Here is a 21,719-nt window from a genome sequence, read left to right as displayed (position 1 = left end):
TCACATCAGGGGTTGCCATAAGTTAGGGAGGGGGCTGTGCCCTCTCCCTTTCCCACGAGAATCCTTTATTTGCCCCAACTGAGGGGTAGGCACGGGGTGTTAAATAAGACCTGGAATAGGCAGGGGTGCTGTACAGAGGGGCCCGGGGAGGGGCTGGTGGGTGGGCAGCAGTTCAGTGCACCTGAGGCTGGGGGTGCCCATGGCAGAGCCCTCCTGGTGGCTCAGGGGGTGAGCCCAGCTTCTCTGCCTCCTGTTCCACCGACTGGCTCCCGTATGCACTGTCCTCCTTCACCTCTGCTAGGCGAGTGGGCACAGGGAAGGCGATAGGGAAAAGTTTAAGGTCTTAGGCCTCCCACCCTCCAGGCCCGGATCTGCGTTCCAGGTAGGACCCCTTTACCTGTGCTGGGCAGCTTGTCTCGGGCCTCAGGGCCCCTCAGCAGCCTCACTCCTTCCTCCAGGCCCATGTCAGACAGGGCGCCCAGCAGGCCTGCCAAGTCCCCACCAGCCAGCTGGGGAGAAGGAAGAGGCAGGAGATTGGAGTGTAGGATCAGGAGCCCTGGGGCCAAAGGAGCCCCTGAGATCTGAGACGGGAAAGAAGCCAGGCTTGGAGTAGGGGATAGGGACCAGCTGACCTTGTAACTGCGCAGGAGGCTGCCGCTGGGTGAGGCGGTCTTCCGGTATGTATCCACCAGACTGCGCAGCCCCAGCCGTTCTGCCAGTTCTGCCCAGCTGCCCTGGGCTCCTGGCCCATCTAGCAGATGCTCCAGGTTCTGTAAGGCTGTATCCTCAAGTGGTGGCTCTGGCCCTGATAGGGACACACATGCAGCTGTGTCTTTTAGGCCAAGAAACGGGCCCAAGGGCGCCTGGGTGGCTCAGTTGGTTAAGCCACTGCCTTCAGCTCAGGTCATGATCTCAGGGTCCTGGGATCGAGTCCCGCATCGGGCTCTCTGCTCAGCAGAGAGCCTGCTTCTCGCCCTCCCCTCTCTGCCTGCCTCTGCCTACTTCTGATCTGTCTGTCAAATAAATAAATAAAATCTTAAAAAAAAAAAAAAAAAGAAAGAAAGAAACGGGCCCAAGCAGGCACCTTGCTCTCCAGGGAGTCTGACAGGTGAGGCAGTCAGTATCAGGGTAGTGCTTGGCAACAGGAAGGGAGCGAGGGAGCCCTGCTTTAGAGGTTCTAAAGAAGGGACCTCTGTGAGCAGGGGCCTGCAGTCTGCCCCAGGGGAAGAGCTCTCACCTGCAGGGCTGGGCGGGGTAAGGGGGGGTGCCGTGGCATCCTGAGCAGCATTTAGCAGCAAGGTCTTCACCTGGGGAGACAGCCTCAGTTTGACGACCTCCCACCCCAGGCCTCAAGTCCAGGCGCCAGCCGTAAGCCCACCAGGTACCCCATTCCCTGGGGCCTCCTATTCTAGGCTAGCCTCACCTTGGTGCTGCGAGTGAGGTCAAGAGGTGTGTGGCCCCGGAAGCTGCCTCGGGTGTCCCTCTCAGGTCCCTCAGAATCTGAGTCGCTACCAGAGGTGGGGGGCGAAGGCAGTGGGCACAGGGGCTCCTCATTCTCTGCGAGGATATCGGCCCCTGGGGAGGGAGGTAGTTGTGAGGAGGTACAAGGGGAGCCCACATTGAGAACTGCAAAGGGGAGACTGGGAGGCACCCCTTTTCCTCCCCACCAGCCCTGTTCATAGGCCCCAAGGATGAGGCTCACCAGCCTTCAGGAGGAGGCGGGTGAGGGTGGGGGATCCCAGTCCAGCTGCCAGGTGTAGGGGTGTGTTTCCGGCAAAGGTGCGAGCATTCACGTTGGCACGGAGCTGTGGGATGCGAGGGAGTGGTTGATCCCAGCACCCACTGTCTGGTCTCTCCTTTCCCTGCATCTTCACCGTCCCTGGTTCCACAACCCTTGGCCCAGCCCCTCAGCAATCCTCAGTCTCACCTTGGTGACCAGATGTGTGACCAACCCCAGCTCCTCCATCTCCGTGGCTAGATGCAGGGCTGTCCGGCCTCCCTGCCGTTCTGCAGCCTCCACTTCAGCCCCGCTGTCCACCAAGAGATCCAGACACTCGGGGCTTCGGGCGTGGACTGCCAGGTGTATTGGGTATAGGCCTAGGGACACAGACACTCAGCCCACGGCTGCAACCCCAACGTAGCCCCCTGACCAGCTGACATCAACACCTTGCATTCACACCAGGCACTCAACCATGCGCCCTCCCCGGTCCACACCTTTGCCCTCTGCCCAGCCTCCCCCCAGTCCAGAGGAGGTGATGAACTCACCCTCGAAGTCCGGCATGTGCAACAGCTGGTGCATGGCGGGAACCCCACTGTGCAGCAGGGTGCGCAGCAGGTCGGGGGCACTGGCCCCCGCCCGCAGAGCCAGGTGCACTGCGGAGTCTCCATGCCGGTCCAGCAGGGCCGGGTCTGCGCCCACCTGCAGCAGGAAGCTCACCACGCTCGTCTGCCCGGTGATCACTGCCAGGTGCAGTGGCGTCTGGGGATGAGGCCGAATGAGCCAGGTCCACCCCCGGCCTTGGCCCACCTGCGTTCCAACTCCTGCCCCCTCATCCTAGGTGCCCCTCACCTGGTGCAGGTGATTGGTGAGGTTGACAACACCGAGATGCCGGGCGTGGTAGATGACGTGGGCTATTTGCTCAATGACACCGGTCTGCCCGTGGATGATGGCGAGGTGCAGTGGCCTGAGGAACGTGAGAGTGAGACCGTGGCTTAGGGAGCCCAGCCACTTAGCATCCTCTACCCGCAAAATCCCACCGCCTCCACGATCTGTCACTGGGGCTTGTGGAGCTCAAACGTCTCCAGGGGCATCGCTGCGCCCGAACTGAATCCTTCCGAGCACCCTGTGCAGTTATGTCGGTACTGTGGTGCTCTCTCAACAGCCACCAGAACTGAAGTGGGGACAGATCAAGTACCTTGAGCACAGCTAGTACATAGAGAGGCCGGACTTGGAACCGGGTCCGTCCGACTCTACAGCCCTGGCTCCTTGCAACTTCCTTCTCCGCCCCGCACCCCACGACCTTCCTTCGCGCTCCAAGTCCCTGACTGGCCCTGGGAACCTGGGTCTGCCGCCCAGCGGGCCGCCCGCCCACCTACGTGTCTCCGTTCTCGTCCTGAGCCGTCAGCAGGTGGCGCTGTCCTGCCAGCAGGGCGCGCGCGTCCGCCGTGACGCCGTAGTCGAGCAGGGCTCGGGCGCTGCGCTGCGCCAGGCCGAACAGGCGCGCGTTGTACTCCCGGGCTGCGGGCGACAGGGGCGTCGGCACGGGCTCGGTCCCCACCCGCAGCGTCCCGACCGCCCGGATTCAAGAGGCTGTACCTCGCTGCAGCAGGTCCGGGGCCTGCGGTTCGCGGTGGGGGGTCAGGGAGGACGCGCTCGGCTCTGCTGCTTCCTCCCCGGCAGCCACGCGGGGTGCCTCGGCGGCCATCTGCGCCCCGCCCCCGCCTCCCGGGTAGCAGCCCATCGGGGCCGAGCCCGACGGGTAGGGGCTGTAGGCCAAGGAAGAGGGGAAAAAGCCGAGGCTGCCACCTGCGGATACAGGCCGGACTGTGGGTAGAAGGCACCAGCCAGGACTCTCCCAGATTTCTAACCCCTCAACTTCTCTCCTTCTTACCCATCCTCCATCCTCCCTCCTCCCTCCCCCTTCGCGCTACCAGCAGCCGCTCACCTCCTCCTCCAGCTCCTCCATAACCCCCAGCCGAGCCCCCAGAGCCTCCACCCATGTGGGAGCCACCCCCGAAGGGCTGTGAGAAGGTAGGCAAGGCTTTCCTCCGTTTCCGCTGCACCTCCTCCTTGTCTGGGGTCAGAGGGAAAAGAGATGTTAAAACCCCAACTCATGCACCATGCCTCAAGAGCTCTGTCCTGAGCTTGGTCCTGGCCCTCCCTCCAAAAGCCCTCAGGATGTCTCCTAGGACCACCTCTTCCTGGGACCTTCCCCACTCCTGACTTGACTCATGGGTCCCCTGATCTAGTTCCGGGACAGTCCAGCCCAGGGCTCCCCCGCAGCCCTCAGCCCAGCACCACCTTCCACCAGAGGGTAATAGGTGAACTGTTTGGAGTCGGACACATCCCCGCCCCGTTTGCGTTTCAGCTGCAGGAACACGGTTACAGGACGCTCAATCTTCATCTTGTGATAGGGGGGTGTCCGGAACACAATGGCATACTGGCAGGGGGTTGGAGGACATAAGGTGTTATTGAGGTCTTGGCCTAGTTCAGCACCCCTCCCACCCCAGCCCTGGCCCTAGGGTACCTGTTTATGAACATCTGTGGGAGAGAAATCCCCAAAGGCCTGCCATCCGTTCTCATCATCCTCGTAGAACCGAACCTCAATGTCATCTATAGGGAAAATTGAAGCTTAGCCATAGCTTCTAGTAGAATCTCCAGGGCCTTTTGTGCTAGAGCCTGCCCTGGCTCCCCATCTTGATACCCAGTGGCCCTAGCTCCCAGCCTGGGCTCCAGCCTCACCTTTCTGCACCTTGTCACAAAGCAGGTAGACCTCATCTCCACCCCGCACAGAGCCCGCTGTCTTGTCCATTCGAGAAATCTTCAGGTTTGAGGCCCCAGGAGACTCTGTAGCGGTGGGATTTCAAATAGTTGAGATGACATAATAGCCATGGCTCCATCTATGGAGCCAGGTGCTTTGTATTATTATTCAAACACCCACAAGAGATACAGGAATTGCTAGTATCTTCATTTACCCCAGATGGAAGCCATACTCGGGAAATGACTTGCTCAAGATTCCTCAGCTCATACATGGTGGGGCCAGTTCAAAGCCGGGCCCGTCTGACTCCACAGCTTGAGACCGCCCCCATGCTCCCTCTAGCACCTCAGCCTGGCACCCCAGATGATCAGGATACTCACTGCTGTCATGGATGGGCTGGGAAATAACAGGCTTCAGAGGCAGCGAGAAGGAGCCATCGCTGGCTCGAAGGAAGGCAGAAAAGCGCAGCCTCACGATGCTCAGGTCCATCACCTTCTTCAGCTCCTTGGCTTCCTGCTCCAGCTCCCGCCGCTCAGCCTCTGGGCAGTGGGCATGGGGGACATAACGTGATCCCTGCCCTCTTCCTCCTCTTCTGCTCCTTCCACGGTCACCTCCCATGACCCCTCCTCCCTCCATACCAGTAAGGCCCTGGGGCCTGGAGCGGAGTCGCTGCCTCTGAAGTTTTTGTATCATGATCTCCATCATGTTCTTCTTGGTAACATGCAGAACGCCCAGGTTGTTAAATCTGGGTGGGGGAGGGGCAGTCAGAAGCTTTACAGGCAGTTCTTTCCTCCTGAGGCACCCTCCCCGCTGCCAGGGCTCAGCTCAGCCCTACTTCCTTCAGGAAGCTTTCCCGGTTTTTACTTGGAGCCTTTGGTTCTGGGCCCAACCTCTCTCCCCTCCTTGGTCAGATGCTAAGCTCACAGAAGTGGGCTTGGACCTAGGGCTGGCAGGCAACAAGGGGAGCACCTACTGGGCAGTCATGTCCTTGGGCCCCACGGACACGGCGCAGACCCCCAGCTCCGAGCATTGCTTGCCCACCAGGCTGTGAGCATGAGCACGAGGCGGGTCACTGTGTGTTACCAGGTCCACCTCAATCTTGGCTGGTCCCTCGTAGTTACAGATCTGGGAGGGGTGAGGGCTGTCAGTAATGCCCCTGAACACACCGTCCATTGGCCCACCCTCCAGCGCCACCTTGACTCACCTTGACCGTGGGATAAGTCTTCCGGCCCTTCTCACTGGAGGCACCTGGCAATCCTCCATGGGAGGGGCCTTCACAGCCATATCGAAATCGGAAGCCTCGCTGAATGTCCCGGGGCAGAATGACATTGTGAACAGGAGAGACCCCCTTCCCCCAAGCCAGCCACACTCCCAGCCAGCAGTGACCACGACAGTTGGCAGTATCTCCTGAACCACACCACCACTGGGATTAGCAGCAGCCAATCATTCCAACCTGAAGTGGCCTCTGTGACCAGTGACCCTCCCATGGCCACCCAGCTACCACTACCCCAATTGTCCCTAAAGCTGAAGTCATCCCACACCATCCCTTCTGTTCACTCACCTGCTTAGGCTGTTCCACTATCACCAGGTAAGGACCATCAGCTAGGGACAGAGGGGCCTTGCTGAGCCAGGATTTCTGAGCCCATCCCCAAGCCAGAGGACACATGCTCCTCCCTCCCTCCTCTAAGACAAGGAAACATTAGGAACTTACCTGTCTCTGGGGCTGGCTCCTTGGGCTCCACAATGGATGGGTCGAATTTGAAGTCATCATATTCAATCATGCCATCCAGAGCCTGGTTTGGAGACAGACTGCAGTCACAACTGATTCTGAGCCACCCCAGAGCCCTCCACTTTCCAGCCCTGAGTAACCGCTCCCTTTCCTCCTCAGGCCCATAAAAAAAGCTCCCACGGAAGAAGTTTGCAGACAGGCAGACAGACTGACCGGCGGGTTGAGATAATCAGCATTACAGGTGTAGGGGAGCAGAGGGGACTCCGACAGACGGGCAGACAGACAGACAGACATGGGGGCAGCCGGCCGGCTTTACAGCCAGGAGGCGTGACTCACTGGGTCGTAGCAACTTTCCATGTCTCTGACTAGGCCCGGCTCTGTCTGGTGGCTCCGGCCCGGTTCTGTTTCCCAGGGTTTCAGGCGCCCGCCTTAGGTGGGGGGTGGGGGGGAAGTGGCGGGGGGAGGGAGAGATCAGGACAGGAGTTGGGGGGGCGAGAGGGACCCAGATTTGGGGGAGGGTCTGATCTCTTCCAGCCACCCGTCCGGGTGTGGCGGGGGAGATCCGGTGGAGAGCGAGATCCGGAGCTGAGCTGGGCTGGGTCGGGGAAGCGGCAGGAAAGTTAGAACAGCTTAGGAAAGTCCCGAAAATACCAGGGGGAGGCGGGGCCGGAGGGGGCGGGCCTGGAAATGACGCCACTGGCCACGCCCCCGAGGCGGGAGGGGCGCGAGGTGGTAGCTGGCCTCTGAGCTCTTAGTAGCCTCTCAGCCGGCAGAGGGGCAACCAGACCCAGGGAAGCTCCCCTGGTGGTTGGGCCCCCTTCCACACATCGGGGCAGGCGCCGGGGACTGCAGGGTCTTTTCAAACCTGGCGGACGCTTTCAGGCTAGGGCCAGGCCCGCCTCCCGCCCCCCTTCCCCTCCCTGGAGCAACCTTGGGATTTTCTACCCCGAGGGAGGCCACGGCTGATTCACCCGGGGGCTTTTGGGGGGACATTCCTGCAGTAGGAAGGCCTCCTTTCCGAAGGCCTGTAGGCGGGGGCTCTTCCCAGTGGGGGGCCCCGGGGTTCTGACCCGAGAACGAACTCTGGGGCCGTGGGGCAGGGGAAAGAAGGGTGTCTCCTTCTTGGGATGGATTCTTCTGTTCCCGCTCCCCGAAACATCTCAACAGTCTTTGGATTCCAACACCGCCCCTGCTCCCGGTGTCCCCGTCCCCTGCCCCAGTCCCATAGCTGTGTGTGGCTCTAGCGCGTGTTTCTATCGCAGGTATAGTGTGTCGTCCCCTGTGCTTGCGTGAATGTTGTGTACGTGTGGTGTCAATATGCGTGTGCCGGTAAGCAAGGCTGTGCACAGGTGAGCGTCCTTCAGTTTCTCAGTGTGGACGTATCTGAGCGTGTCTTGATATATAAGCGCACAGGTGAGCATATCTGAGTTTGTGCGTGAAGGGTATGGGTCCAGGCACCTTGCACGGGTGAGCATGTTTGCATGTACGTGTGTGCGAGTCTGAGTATATAAACAACGCTGTGCGACCGCTAGTATACGCGTAGGTGCACGTATGGGTCCGGGTGTTTTTTTGTTGTTTTTTTGGTACAAGGACGTCGATGGGTATCCGTGTGTCTTGTCACTGTGCGTGCTGTGTGTGTGTGTGTGTGTGTGCATAGCCGCTCTCCAGCCCTGGGAATCGGTCAGTTAAGGGCCCTCCTCCCGCCCTTCCCCGTGTCCCGGCCACTCAGGGGTCTGGACCCGGCCACTCACCGCGGCGGCGGCTCTGGTTCCGGCTTCGCTCCCGACCCGACCCACCTCGGACGGGACCCGACACCGCTCCACTGCCACCAGGGCTCCAGCCGGGAAAGCCCCTTTTCCACCCCCGGGAGGGGGGAATTCCCGTGACGTTTCCGTGCGTCACGCCCTGTAACCTTTTTCACTGGCTGAAAGTTTAACTCCGGACTCGTGCAGCCAATCCGGAGCGACTCGGGTGCGCCCCTTAGAGGGGAACTATTATCTCCGGCAGGGGAGCGGGGAGGTAGGATGACCGTCAGCTAAAGCTCGAGCTCTGGCAGAGGGACCTGCTCGAGGCTGGATTCGCTGACCGAGCGCCATCCCCCAGCCAAGGGCCCCGGCTCCGGTCTCTGACACCCACCCTGCCTACCCCGGACAGCTGACAGCCCCTGCTACTACTAGGCTTAGGCCGCGCCTAACGCCTGGCCACTTCTGAAGCCGGGGAACCCCAGGGGGAAGCTGGTGGGCCCCAGCCGTCTGGTCCCCAGCCCCGAGCGGGGCCCCGCTGCCGGGAAGAGTTGGGGGAAGAGGAAGGAAGTTGATCTTGCAGTCTGTTCCCGGGCGCCATCTGGCGGCCTCTCTGGAGCCGCAGGGAGACTACCAAATCCTCTCCTGTTGTCTCCTTTACTCAGCGTCCCCTGGAAGAGACCACCCGAACCTGAAACTTATTCTATAAATGGCAGGGTCACAGGAGGCCAGACTTCCAGACCTGAGCTTCGGAGCTCTGCGCCAGGGAAGGTGAAAGAGGTGTTCATCGGAGAGACTCAGGTCTTGCTCATCCATCACAGAGATTTGGACAAACATTAGGATTGAAAATGCATCCCAAACCTCAACGGTTCGAACTTCTTCCAGTGTAGAAAGTTGCATTTTACATAGCTCCCAACTCCGCTTGAACACTTTCAGTGGCAGCAAGATCGGTACAGGATTTCATAAAGTACTGACTCTGAGGCTGAAGATCTGTGATAGGTAAAGTTCATCATGGAGATGCCATGAGCAACCTCCATTCTTGGAGTTCTTCTCCCTTAGGCTCATGGTAGAACACAGGCTTTTGTTTCAGATTTTTCCAAGAAACTTGCCCCTGACCACCACCACCTCCACTCCTCCTCTTTTTTTTTTTTCTTTTTAAGATTTTTAAATTTATTCCTTCGAAAGAGAGAGTGTGAGTGAGACCATGAGCTAGGGGGAGAGTCAGAGGGAGAGGGACAAACAGACTCCCTGCTGAGCAGGGAGAGGGATGCTGCAGGGCTGATCCCAGGACCCCAGGATCATGACCTGAGCCAAAGGTAGACACTCAACCCCACTAAGCTACCCAGAGGCCTCACCTCTGACCTTAATAATGGAATTACAGGTCTGCATAGTTCTGCGTAAAAAGTAGACTGTTACAGCCCTTGATATGAGCTATTTCCTGTTACTTCCCCCTCCTCTTCATCTTACAAATGGGATGTAGCGGATACTGTGTTAAGGTACTAATAGTATAAGTTCTTATTTTCCTCCCAACAGCACTTGGAGGTAAATACTACCTTTCCTGATGAAGAAATTACGGCTCAGAGAGGCGAAGTAGTGACCAAATACAACAGCTAGAAAGGGACAGAGTGAGAGTTCAAAATACCCAGTCTATTAATTCTAGAGTGAAGCGCTTCCTTAAACTGATATAAAACAAAGCAGGTCTTTCCATTCCACTGTGAACCTCAAGTGATTATCAGAAGATACCACCAAAAATTTTGCTGAACTCTAGGGATAGTGCCTACTACATTCCCCTGGTAAATCAGATCCTTAACCCTCCCCCCCTTTTTTTTTTAAGATTTTATTTATTTATTAGATAGAGATCACAAGTAGGCAGAGAGGCAGGCAGAGAGAGAGAGGGGGAAGCAGGCTCCCTGCTGAGCAAAGAGCTCGATGCCCCCAGGACCCTGGGATCATGACAAGAGCTGAAGGCAGAGGCTTTAACCCACTGAGCCACCCAGGCGCCCCAGATCCTTAACCCCTAAATAAAAATGAAATGAGGTTAGTTTGGTATACTCCAACTTAGTGAGCCTGTGCTGGTTGCCAATGATTACAACTGTCCTTTCAAAGCACTCATAAACTACCAGCTGCAATTGGCATGAATTCTTCCAGTCTCCACAACTGCCTCTAAAAGAGCCCCTAGAGGTTGAGCTACTTTTTAATTTTTTAGATAGAAGATTCTGAGCTGTAATTTATCGGAAGATTTTTAAGGAAGAAAAATTCTATTATAGAAAATTTCAAACGTAGCTCAGTTGGTTAAGTGTCTGCCTTGGCTCAGGTGGTGATCCAGGGGTCCTGGGATCGAGACCTGCACTGGGCTCCCTGTTCATCGGGGAGTCTGCTTCTCCCTCTTCCCGTCTCCCTGTTTGTGCTCTTTCTCAAATAAATAAAGCCAGCCTATAACAAATTTCAAACATATAGAATAGTACGATGAACCTCTGTGTATCCATCAGTCAGCTCCAACAATTCCCAACGTTGGGCCTGGAGATTTTAACTGATTCAAAGTAGTTTATTGTCAGTTGCTATAGCCTCATCTATCTGGGATTAAGGAACCTCTTCATTGCTTATTCCACTAGTTTCCAGCCTAATGATTACCTATTCCTATACCTAGCCCTAGCACTACACTTGGCCCAAAGAAGAGGCACCATAAATTCACTCCATTCACTCACCAATAGTGAGAGCCTACTCTAGGGCACAATGTCTTTGCTTATAGATAAAAATCAAATGGATGGTCAGTTGGTGATAAGTGCTAGCAGAAAAATTAAGTAGGCAAGGAGGTAAGTACCAAGGGTTTCCTTGGTAGTAGTGGAGGGAAGGCTTCTCTGATGAGGTAACATTTGAATAGTGATTTGAAAAAAATGAGGGAGGGAGTGATGTGGATACCTGAGGTAAACGCATTCCAGGAGCAGGGACTAGCAGTGTAAAAGTTTCAGTACAGATGTGTTCGCTATACTTGAGGAAGAGCAAGCAGCTTAGGTAGGTGGGATAAAGTAAGAACTTTGGACTCTGTTCTGAATGAGATGTAAAACCTTTGGAGGGGGCTGCTGAGTGGCTCAGTAGGTTGGGCATCTGCCTTTGGCTCAGGTCATGATCCCAGGGTCTGGGGATCGAGCTCCACGTCGGGCTCTCTGCTCAGCGTGGAGTCTGCTTCCCCCTCTTCTGCTTTCTGTCAAATAAATACAATTTTTCAAAAAAAAAAAAAAGCCTTTGGAGGGTTTTGAGCAGTGGGGTGAAAAGGAAATATTTTTTTTTAGACTTATTTATTTGAGAGAGAGAGAGAGCGAGCAGGGGGAGGAACAGAGGGAGAGGGACAAGCGGATTCTGTACTGGGCATGGAGCCCCATGTGGGGCCCGATCCCATGACACTGAGATCATGACCTGAGCTGAAAACAAGAATCAGGCACCCAACCAACTGAGCCATCCAGGCGTCCCAATATGACGTTTTAAAAAGATATACTTCACTCTGTAGAGAGTAGAGAGAGTATATGGCTGAAATGAAGGATGGAGACCAGTGGTCCAACAGATGGTGGCTTAGACTTGGGTGCTGATGACTGAGGATGATGAGAAGCAGTCACATTCCAAATCGATTTGAATGATAGAAGTGACAAAACTTGCTAAGGAACCGGATGTAGAACATGAGACGGGGTTGGGGAAGGTTTGGCATGAGAACCTGGAAGAATGAAGTCCTTTAGTGACATGGGGCACAGTGGGGGAGCAGATTTGTATGGGGGACATCAGTAATTTTTCCTTTAAGTTTGTTGTATTTGAGAGCCTACGAGGCATGCAAGTGGAGATGATGAGGTCCAGTGGGACAAAAAGTGGATGGTATTTAAAGTCTTGACAGTAGACACCACCACCCAGCAACTGAGTGTGGAGAAAGAAATTGAGGACCAAGTGTTGAGCCGGGGGTGCTCTGAGGTTCACAGGCTACAGAGATGAGGAACGAGGAGGAGCCAACAAAGGAAATTTAAAAGGCATAGCCAGTGAAGTAGAAGAGAACCAAGGAAAACAAGTGTCTTAGCAGCCAAGGAAAGACTATTTCAAGGAGGGGGTACTTGAACTAAAGTTCTTTTTCCTAGGGGGCGCCTGGGTGGCTCAGTTGGTTAAGCATCTGCCTTTGGCTCAGGTCATGATCCCAGGGTCCCGGGATCGAGCCCCGCATCGGGTTCTCTGCTTCCCAGGGAGTCTGTTTCTCCCTCTTCCTCTGCTGTTCCCCTTGCTCATGGCCCATTCTCTCTCTCAAATAAATAGATATATTTTTTAAAAAGTTCTTTTTCCTTAGTTGAAGCCCAGCGGCTGAGTGGTTCTTGCTTACTCATAGCCACTTATCTCCCAAGCGGTGAACCCTGAACAAAAGTAAATACCTGAGGGTTCAAAAACCCACACTTTTTGTTCTTCTTAGCATTTGGGGAGGAGGCAGGGGGACGCGTGTTTCCCTTGTAGCTAATTCTGTAATTCATCCTTCCTGATATCATTATATGCTTAGAAAATTCATTTATTCTTGGCTGGCATCTCTTTCCAGTTTTCTAGTGAACTCTTATTTCCCTAGGTAATAAATAACATGTCCCTTCAGAGGCTCAATGTTTTACCTTTTATTTTTTATTTTTATTTTTTAAAAGATTTTATTTATTTATTTGACAGACAGAGATCACAGGTAGGCAGAGAGGCAACCAGAGAGAGAGGAAGGGAAGCAGGCTCCCCGCGGAGCAGAGAGCCCGAAGTGGGGCTTGATCCCAGGACCCTGGGATCATGACCTGAGCCGAAGGCAGAGGCTTTAACCCACTGAGCCACCCAGGTGCCCCAATGTTTTACTTTTTAAAAAAGATTTTATTTTTATTTATTTGAGAGTGAGTGAAAGATATCACAAAGGGAAAGAGAGAAGCTGACTTCCTGCTGAGCAGAGAGTCTGACGTGGAGCTCAATCCCACGACACCAAGATCATGACCTGAGCCAAAGGCAGACACCTGACTGAGCCACCCAGGTGCCCCTCAACCTTTTATTTCTTAAGAGCTATGGAAAATGTATGTAGCTTTGAAGGATTTCCATACCCACCCCCACCCCCACTTTTGAATTGAGGAAGTATCATAGTAAAGACCATGAGGTTTAGAGGGAGGATGACCTGGGACTTGGCCTCTCTGAACCCGTCGCCTCACTCGTAGGAGTAAACACATCTACAGTCGTGAGCAGTGCACTTAGTGTTGACACATACCGTGCTCCAACAATGTCCCTCTCCGCATTTGGCCTTCAGTCTCTAGCTTTCCTCTGGACTTCTTGAAATCTGCTACACCCTGGAGTTCTTATATTGGAGACATCATCGAGACCAACATTTCCCTCTGGATTACACTGTTACTTTCCTACAAGCTTTTTTTTTGTCACTTCCACATCACCAAGTCCTTATGTGTTGGTTAGAATTGGGGCCTGAATATTAGTTTCTTTTGTAGCTTCCTTTGCCTTCTCACGGATAACATTGTCAATAACACAAGTCATGTATGTGTCAGCTGATCTTTCTGGAACAGAATGAGACTTCCGACAAGTCTTTTTTTGCAACCCAGTGGGGAGAGGGTCCGTTTGTAACATTCCAGCTTCCTTCCACTATTTGCACACTGAGGGGCACAGAACTTGTGATATTCTTTTGTTCACGGGACGACCTTCAAATTCCTTTGCAGTAGCCAACATTATTTCCACCACAGGGGGACACAGGACAGCTTCTAAAGGCAGCGCTTGTGGAGCTCAAATGGGAGAACAGAGACATCGCAGCTGAAGCCGACGGCCCTAGTGTCTACCTTACGGAAGACCCAGGCCTCCAGCACTCACACAAGAAAGTACAGATCAGGAGTGCAGCCATACTCCTAATTTTCCTAGGCACGGGGTCAGGCAAGGCTTCTGGTTAGTGCGGAAACCAGGCATGGTCTGAACTCCCTGGGTAGAAGTAAGGGAGAGGGAAAAACCAGTGTAGGAGGTGCCACGTCGGTATTTTTCCACACCAGAATGTTACCATTTCCAAGGAACTTTTTCCTACACGTGGGGAAGGCACTTCCTGAGGTCTTGACTCCCAGCAACATCCAGGCAGGTGTGCTGAGCAAAGGGAAGTCCGAGCTCCTGATGGATCATATAGCAAGCTGGGCCCAAATGGAGAGGGTGAGTGCCCCTAACTCTCCATGGGGGAGGCCAGCTGTAGTACAACAGGTGATACCACTCCCTGGCCTCCCCCTGGAGAGGGAAGGGACCACTGCAGAGGAGGAAGCCGAGACATGTAGATGCTTCACCTGGGAAAGCTTCACACAGAGCACCCTGCCTCCCACCCACAGTGCCTCAGCCTGCAGAAAGCCACACTGCCTGCCCCCCACCCTCCCACTTGTCTCACCCTGACACAAAGGAGAGGGATGGGGAAGGTTCCCCAATCATGCTTCAGTGAGACGGGTGGAGACTGTAGTGTGGACAAAATCGTCCCTCCTCAGTCTAGGGCCAAAACAAATGCCCTGGGGCCAGAAACACACAATCATAACTGTGGGCAAGACGGCTTCCTTCCTAAGCCCTCCAGGCTCCCCTTTGTGCTCCCGGACTGCGGGCACATCTGAGGGAAGACTTCTGAATAACCACAGCTCCACTCTGGTTCACCTTTCCTTGGACTCTGCCTCCGGTTTAACTCTGGCGTACCTTCCCTTTGGCTTTGACCCCAGTTTAGACAGTCTCAGGTGTCAAATTTGGCGCAGTTAGGGAAGAGGACAATACCCAAACCCCTGGCATATCCCTGGCGACAAGAGTGCACTGCTATGGTGGGGGCGGGCAGCAGCACTGGTGAAGGAATCCTCGCTGGCGTCTGGCTGGCTGCTGGCCAGACTGGGTGGGTCAGACTGTTGGTAGGCTTAGCCTTACTTCTGTTCACGCAAGGGCCAAGCTCTGGATATCCCAATAACATGGTGTCCATAAGCTCAAGAAGGAAACCAGAGGGTAAGGCAACGACATTGGTACTAAGACATTTATTACATCATAAAAAGTCCATTGCTGCTCTGTTTATCCATATGTACATGTTCCTGTGGGTGGTCCCTCTGTCCAGCCCACCTGCCAACCCTCCATGGTGCCAATCAACTTTCCAAATTGACTAATTAGTAAAAGAGGAAGAACTGGAGGAGGTGGCCCAGCGCTGATGGGAGTGGAGATGGGAGAGGGACACAAAGTGCAGAGTGGTTGGCTTGGCTCTCAGTGCCTGACCACAGGCAGGAAGGGCATGAGGACGGGCACTACAGGGTTGGCACAGAGATGCCTTCCCAGCGCTGTCAGGTTGCACGTGAGACCTGAATGTGTTCTCAGGTTAGACCCCCAGGAATGGAGAGCTGAGGAAGAAGGTTCCTTAGCCTGATTATGGGTCTTAGAAGGGGCTATAAAACTTTTCTTTTTCAGGTTCCCTCCAAGTAGCAGTGACAGCAGCTCAGGCTGGGCCTGAAAAGTTTGTGCCCTGGGGACAGCTGGAAGGGTGGCTGAGGACAGTCTGGTAGGAAGGACTGGTCCTGATCTCTGAGGGGCCTGCCTTAGTTGACCTCGGAGGTGGGCATGGGGTCTGTGGGGCGGGGTGTGGCCAAGAGGGGCACTGGTGAGGTGGCCTCAATGAGAGCAGGGTTGAGGATGATGGGCAGAGTCATGGGTGGTACGCCCACCTGCAGCGGGGAGGCCAAGGGCTGCAGGATCAGTGGGGGCTGAGCCAGGGCAGGAGGCCCATCTGGAGTAGGGCTCAGTCTGCTGGGGGTAGACGCCACTGGTGATCCGGGGGAGCTGCTGTTGGCAGGTCGAGGGCTCTCAGGCTTCTCAAAGTCTACAGGGAGAGCAAGGGGCTGGTCAGACGCCTTCACATTCCGCAGCTGGTTTACCTAACCTCTGCTTCTCCCCATTCCTGTGAACAAAATGACCCCTAACAGGCTAAGTAGTTGGGAATCTGCCTTTGAAAATCATTCAATATCCAGTTATCTTTTATCTACCTTCTACCTCCTTTGCTGTACCTTCAGTCAGGTTAGTTCTGATCTGATCTTAACTAGAATCCCCAAAGGGCCAACTCTGCATATTTATTCCAAGTTCCTGATCTAGCCTTCTCCTTCCAAGCCTGAAAATCTCAAGCAGGTAGCTCATCATCACTTACTTGGTCCTGCTACCTCCCATAGGAAGAGCAGGCTACAGAAATACTCTGGTTCCCTCCTTCCCCTGGCTCACAGCCCATGCTCAGCAGTAATCCCAAACTACCGCGGGCTTTGTCTTAGGCTTCCTACTTCCTGCTCAACACCCAGAAGGCTAACTCAAAAGGACTCACCACAGGCCCCCAGCTCGGAAGGCATCTCTGGGGGAGGTGGATGGCCAGGTGTCCTTGTGTCCCCAGCAGCAGGAGTCATGTGAGCTGACGCCAGAGGTTTCTGGGCATGTGGCTCCATGGGCATGGGGTCTGGGGAAGGCAGAAAAACCAAATGGCAGCTCTTAGTGTTTTCTTTCAAGAACAGCCCTGGCTACCCACCAGTCTTTCCACTGATAAGAGTACAGAGAACTAATTATTAGCTCCAGACTCTATGATGAGGACTCTTTTGACAAAGCTGAACTAAGCCCCCTACCCTGGATGACAGTCTGCTTGAAGAGCTCATCTCGTAGGTGGGGCAGAAAACAGTCAATGCGCTCCCAGGTGATCTCCCAGAGGGCTGAGGGGCTGCCTCCTCGGGCATCAGCATTGTGGAAAATCTCTGCTGTGTCCATCACCAGAAGCATGTTCTTCAGAGACTCAGGGATGGCCTCTGACTGTGGTGGCAGTGGGACCATGTAAAGAGGAAAGCGGGCATTGCGGGGGATATGGTAAGGAGGAGGCAGCCCCCAAGGGGAAAACAGCATGGTGTCTCCTGCAGGTGGGAGAGGAAGCAGGCAGTGGGAGTTGGGTTGAGGTAGAACATACCAGTAAGTCACTGGAACCTGCGTGCATATACTTGTCCATGAAGTCCAGAATGGTCAGCCAGAGGGCCGCAAAAGTAGAGAGTGACAGCAGTGGAGACAGGTGCTGCAGGAAGACCTAAGGCCCGCCAACCCCTTTTAATGAAGGGTTGGAGCTATCTGCATCCCTCTGTAAGGCTGGGAGGCAAGCGTGCCCTATCTTGCATGGGAATTCTAAATCAGAGATTCCTCTGAATTCCAGTATCCTCCCAGGTCCCTGGGTCCTGATGAGTCTCCATAGCTGGGGGTCCCGAGCCCCCACATTGCATCTCTAGGGCCTAGCCGAAGCCCTGGCTTTCCTCTTTGCAGAAAGGCAGGTGTGGGGAGAGTGGGTGGGGAGGGCGGTGAGCAGTACCTTAGACAGCAGTGTGGAAGCCCTCATCCGAGTCTCCTCCATCCCGCCCACATCTGCAGGGCTGATATTTTCCAAGAGCTTGGTCAGCAGAGGAAACAGCACCTGGTGGGTAAAGAGCCAACGTGTCCCTAACAGGTCAGTTGGCAGCCTTACTCCAAGAAAGCCAGGGGCTGGGATGGGTAAGCACAGAGCAGAAGGAAAGACAGGATGCAGACTGAGGGCTGACATTAGGGGCTTTTCAGGCTGCCTAGTTCTCCCTGTCCTAAGGATATGAGCTTTAAGACTAGAGGAAAGTCCCACCTTGTTAAAACAGGACTCCCACTCCAGGGCATCTAGCTTTTGCAGATCATGGACCAGCAGGGCTCGTTGCAGATAGGTCAGTGCCTGCATCCGCACCTGGCGCCGGGCATCACAGCACAGGCAGGCGATGCCTGAGAGTGAGAAGAGGCTCAGGATCCTTCAGGCATCCTGGTCCTGGTACTCCCCAAGTTCCAGCTCCACCTCTGCCCCTGCCCTGCCTGCTCCCCTGAGGTTTACCTTGCAGTAACGGGCACCAGCAGTGGGCCCAGAGGGTGCGTGAATCCGCTTCGATCTTCCGGCCACCTGTCTCTAGGTGGCGCTGCTCCTCTGCCCAAGAGCTGTAGATGGAGGCCGCTCGAGTGTGCAGGGTGTGCATCAGGTCTAACAACTGGAGTCACAGGAGGGGCAGGGTATGAGTTGGGGTAAGGTCTGGGTGATGCCCCTCTCAACAATGTCCCTGACTGAGTCCTCAGAGGAGTCCCTAGTACCAGTCACAACATACTCCACCCCTCACCCCTCTTTTCTCCTCAACTACGTGAGCTGGTTGCCCCCTGCCAGCCAGTGTTTCCCCAAGTTGGGTATTACAGTGGAGGAGATGTCAGAAGTATGTGGAATGAATGTTTAACAACAATGAGTTACATGGTGAAAAACGTACTTTCTTCTTAATTCTCTCATACCTCCTGATGACAGATAAAGCCTCACCTTGTTAATTTCATTTTAAAACCAGAAAGCAAACCTCAGGCTCAGAGGCTGTGGTGGGCACTAGTGTCCGGTCAACCTCAGTAATTTTTTGTTTTCATCCTTTTTCTAAGGTTATTCTATTTAAGGCACTTAGTTCTCCATTTATTTAGTGATATAAAGTCTGCTCATAAAATAAATTTTATGTGCCTTGAATAGACTAAGAATAATTCTAGAAGGATAGACAAGAAACTGGTGGCAGCGTCTACCTCTGGGGAGGGTAACTTAGCAGCTGGGGTCAGGAATGGAACAGGACTCACTTTTATCCATTTACCCTTTTGTACTTCTGTACTTTGTACCATGCACATATATTACTTATTCAAAACATAAACCTTGAATATTAAGCAGAGATTTACAGTGGTTTTGGAAGGGGAACAATTTGGAAGTGGTGGCTGAGGGCCTGGGTTAGAAAACATAGGCCCTTCCTCTCAGCCCTGGCTGTCCCTGTCCCTGCCCACACTCCCAATGTCAGGGGCAGGGGAAGGAGAGGAAGTAAAGGATGCCATACTTACGTCCTGACTGACCTGTAAAGACACCGTGTGGTAGCTGGCAGGCACACCTTCATCCTCATCATCGTCACTGTGCCCACCCCGAGTGGCATGCTGGCTGGATGTTCGAGGCCGCCGAAGCACTGAGCCTTCCTTGGATTTCTTCTTAAAGCGGTTTCCTTTGTTATCATATTTGTGACTCTTGCCACGTTTCTCCTGGGACTTGCACCCTAAGCAAAGCCAGACCCAGGTCACATTTCTATATCCATGGACACAGATGGCCTACCTTTTCCTCCCTTTCCCCCATATATTCACATGGCTACTTCCCCGCTGTCCCTTCACTGGGTAACCCACCGCCATTCAGACTGGCCTCCACAAAGATGCGGAGAGTCTTGACGCAGAGCTCAAAGTTGTCAGGTGTAATGTGGGCAGCATCACGCACGATGAAGGACAGAGATTCTACACATTTAAGCAGGGACTTAGTGTCGTGTGGCCCGAGGTCCAGCCCCACTGTTAGGCTGTACTGATTGACCAGGGGTGAAGGGCCTAGTCGGCTGGGCCCAGGACCTGGCTTGGAGTTATCGATGTCATCCTTCCCCACCTGTAAAATACACAGTTGCTGGGAACCCAGGCTTGAGCCTGATATTCCCTCAAATGCCCTCTCGGAGGACCAGGAATCTTTCCCCCAGGCAAAGGAGGGAAGACTCACCCACTGCCCATATGCTCACTCACCACTAACCAGCCGCTGTTTACCACATCAGCGTCTGTGGCTGATCGGTGGATCTTGCCAGGCCTGCAATGGTCAGCATAGACCTCTGAATCAGAAGTGTATCCTCGGTCCAGGCTCACATCATTCTGATGGTAGGATGGGAGTTCGCTGTCTGATTGGGCCCCTGAGTCAGCAGGGAGAAGGGCAGAGTCAGGGTGGAAATGGCTCCACGGGGATGAAGGATGATTTCAGTTCTAAGAAATAGGTGCTGAAGCCTGGCCTCTCCTCTCTCTTGGTCCAGCTTAGTTTCAGCCCTGTCACCAAGGGGCTGAAGGACGGTCTGGACAGATTGTCTCTTGACCAAATGGGGCAGTAGGCTAATTTGGGCTCCTGATGGCATCTAGTAGCAGCTGTCCGGGGATGGGGGTGGTGGTGAGGACATAGTTTCCGAGAAAATAGTCCTCAGGACAGTAGGAAGCCTAGTGTCATAGACATCTATGTTGCCTACTAGCCTTCATGCTGTTATCCCATGAGTGCTGGGGAAATGTCAGTGGATATAGGAAGCTCTGGAAGCAGATGGCAGAAGTCAAGGGTGTTCAATCTGCTAATACAAAAACCTATATTTTGTTTTCTTGCCTCAACCTCTGAGGCCATAACTGTTTATCTGCCAATGAGGGTTTCCCTCATTGGGAAACGGCTTACCAGCATCAGGTCCATCAGCCCTGGCTGTGGCCTGCAGGGCAGCTGGAGGCTTTACACCTGAGCCAATGCATTCCAGAAGTGTGAAGAGGGTGGCCCAGTCATCACCTGAGTGGATGTTGGCTGCGTTGGTCTTAAGGAGTTCATGGAGCCCGTAGGCTACCTGGTGACTGACTCGGGACAGCACGCTGGGCTTCATTAGCAGCAAAATGCGCAGGGAGAGCAGCACCTGGGTGGGTGGGTGGGGAGCAGTAAGTGAGCACACAGTTTCTTGTCTAGACTCCTTCCTCACCAGTTTCCTTAGGTCAATGAGGATGGTTTGGCTAGAACCCCCCTAAGAGTACTGCTGCTGGTCTTTTCTTCAGGGTTTTTTTTTTTTTAAGATTTTTTTTTTTCCCCTAAGAGAGCGAGCGAGCGAGCTAGTGCCCATGAGTCGGGGGAGGGACAGAGGGAGAAGCTGGCTCCCTGCTGAGCAGGGAGCCCAATGCAGGACTCAATCGCAGGATCCTGGGATCATAACCTGAGTCGAAGGCAGACCCTTAACCAACTGAGTCATCCAGGGGCCCCTTCTTCAGTTTAAATTAAATTTTTTATTGAGCTATAGATTCATATGTAGTTGTAAAAAATAATACAAAATAAAGATAATACAGAGGTCCAACTCTTGATTTTGGCTCAGGTCATTATCGCATGGTTGTGGGATTGAGCCCCACAGTGTGGGCTCTGCACCAGTGGGGAATCTCCTTGAGATCCTCTCTCCCCTCGCCCTCTGCCTCTCTCCACACTCCTGTCCACACACATGCTCTCTCCCAAAATAAATAAATCTTAAAAAAAAAAACAAAAAAACAAAGAGATCCTTTGTATGCTTTGCCCCATTTACTTCAAATGGTAACATTATATAAAACTATATAGTAAATGGTAAGTGATGCTGACATCGATACAATCCACTGATCTTACTCAGGTTTCCCAGTTTTACTTTACTCATCTGTGTATGCGTGCGTGTATTAAGTTCTACATAATGTAGTCACCTAATTTTAGGTTTGTGTATCCTTCACAAGTCAGTATATTGAATAGTTCCACCACCACAGGATTGCTCATGTTGACATTTTAAAAACATACCTTCCTGCCTCTTCTTGTCCCCAATCTTAACCCTTGGCAATCTATTACTTTTAAAATTTTGTCATTTCAAACATGTTAGATATAAATGGAATTACATAATATGCAGCTTTTTGGGATTGGCTTTTTTTCACTCAGCATAATTCCTTGGAGGTTCCTCCAAGTTGTTATCAACAGTCTGTTGCTTTGATTGCTGAACAAAACTCCATGGTATGTATGTGCCGCGGTTTAACTAGTTACCTGCTGAGAATCACCCGGGCTGAGAATCTTTCTATTTTTTTGGCTATCACAAAAAAAGCTTCTATGAACATTCATGAATAGGTTTTTATGAGAAGGTAAGCTTTAATATCTCTGAGATAAATGCTCAAGAGTAC

At 53.6% G+C, this 21,719-nt stretch overlaps 2 protein-coding genes across 16 annotated transcripts in view; both read right to left on the bottom strand.

Annotated features, from left to right (window-relative positions):
• Positions 1-70: 70 nt before the first annotated feature.
• On the bottom strand, positions 71-8,088 carry NFKB2 (nuclear factor kappa B subunit 2). Of its 5 annotated transcripts, XM_046026640.1 has the most exons (23): positions 7,959-8,087; positions 6,544-6,635; positions 6,190-6,271; positions 6,040-6,080; positions 5,683-5,781; positions 5,452-5,603; positions 5,117-5,223; positions 4,859-5,017; positions 4,463-4,567; positions 4,248-4,333; positions 4,022-4,160; positions 3,666-3,794; positions 3,317-3,526; positions 3,097-3,238; positions 2,570-2,684; positions 2,266-2,479; positions 1,928-2,097; positions 1,703-1,805; positions 1,424-1,575; positions 1,238-1,307; positions 633-805; positions 398-509; positions 71-294 (listed from the first exon to the last, which is right to left on the bottom strand). In XM_046026640.1, exons 2-23 carry the CDS (start codon positions 6,562-6,564, stop codon positions 173-175), a joined length of 2,703 nt encoding a protein of 900 aa, XP_045882596.1. In that variant the 5' UTR covers positions 6,565-6,635; positions 7,959-8,087; the 3' UTR covers positions 71-172. The 5 variants fall into 5 exon arrangements, with proteins under 5 accessions (XP_045882596.1, XP_045882592.1, XP_045882593.1 ...); XM_046026636.1 differs by having other exon boundaries at positions 398-805; positions 7,959-8,088; XM_046026637.1 differs by having other exon boundaries at positions 398-805; positions 6,544-6,802; positions 7,959-8,061.
• A 6,858-nt stretch (positions 8,089-14,946) lies between these two features.
• The window catches only part of GBF1 (golgi brefeldin A resistant guanine nucleotide exchange factor 1), a 122,990-nt gene continuing 116,217 nt past the window's right edge, over positions 14,947-21,719 (bottom strand). For 5 of the 11 annotated variants that reach the window (XM_046027026.1, XM_046027027.1, XM_046027030.1 and 2 more), the window contains 11 exons: positions 20,236-20,461; positions 19,557-19,717; positions 19,179-19,425; positions 18,849-19,054; positions 17,836-17,986; positions 17,599-17,729; positions 17,299-17,400; positions 16,909-17,022; positions 16,577-16,757; positions 16,285-16,413; positions 14,947-15,795 (listed from right to left, as the gene is read on the bottom strand). In XM_046027026.1, the coding sequence (XP_045882982.1) occupies positions 15,515-15,795; positions 16,285-16,413; positions 16,577-16,757; positions 16,909-17,022; positions 17,299-17,400; positions 17,599-17,729; positions 17,836-17,986; positions 18,849-19,054; positions 19,179-19,425; positions 19,557-19,717; positions 20,236-20,461 (1,929 nt within the window). In that variant the 3' untranslated portion in view covers positions 14,947-15,514. The remainder of the gene's footprint in view (positions 15,796-16,284; positions 16,414-16,576; positions 16,758-16,908; positions 17,023-17,298; positions 17,401-17,598; positions 17,730-17,835; positions 17,987-18,848; positions 19,055-19,178; positions 19,426-19,556; positions 19,718-20,235; positions 20,462-21,719) is intronic. The other 6 variants (XM_046027028.1, XM_046027029.1, XM_046027033.1 and 3 more) reach the window with 3 other exon arrangements.

The sequence above is a fragment of the Meles meles genome, chromosome 13 (genome assembly GCF_922984935.1).
Source record: "Meles meles chromosome 13, mMelMel3.1 paternal haplotype, whole genome shotgun sequence".
Classification (NCBI taxonomy): domain Eukaryota; kingdom Metazoa; phylum Chordata; class Mammalia; order Carnivora; family Mustelidae; genus Meles; species Meles meles.
Note: the sequence above shows the minus strand (reverse complement) of the source record. Positions and strands in the feature narration are given on the sequence as shown.

Excerpts from the sequence above, each read along its gene's own strand:
- NFKB2 (XM_046026636.1), bottom strand. The coding sequence starts at position 6,564 with ATGGAAAGTTGCTACGACCCA. Across the intron at positions 5,018-5,116 it reads CAGGCCCCAGGGCCTTACTG|AGGCTGAGCGGCGGGAGCTG; the intron begins GTATGGAGGGAG and ends CCCACTGCCCAG. Across the intron at positions 1,806-1,927 it reads TCACACATCTGGTCACCAAG|CTCCGTGCCAACGTGAATGC; the intron begins GTGAGACTGAGG and ends CGCATCCCACAG.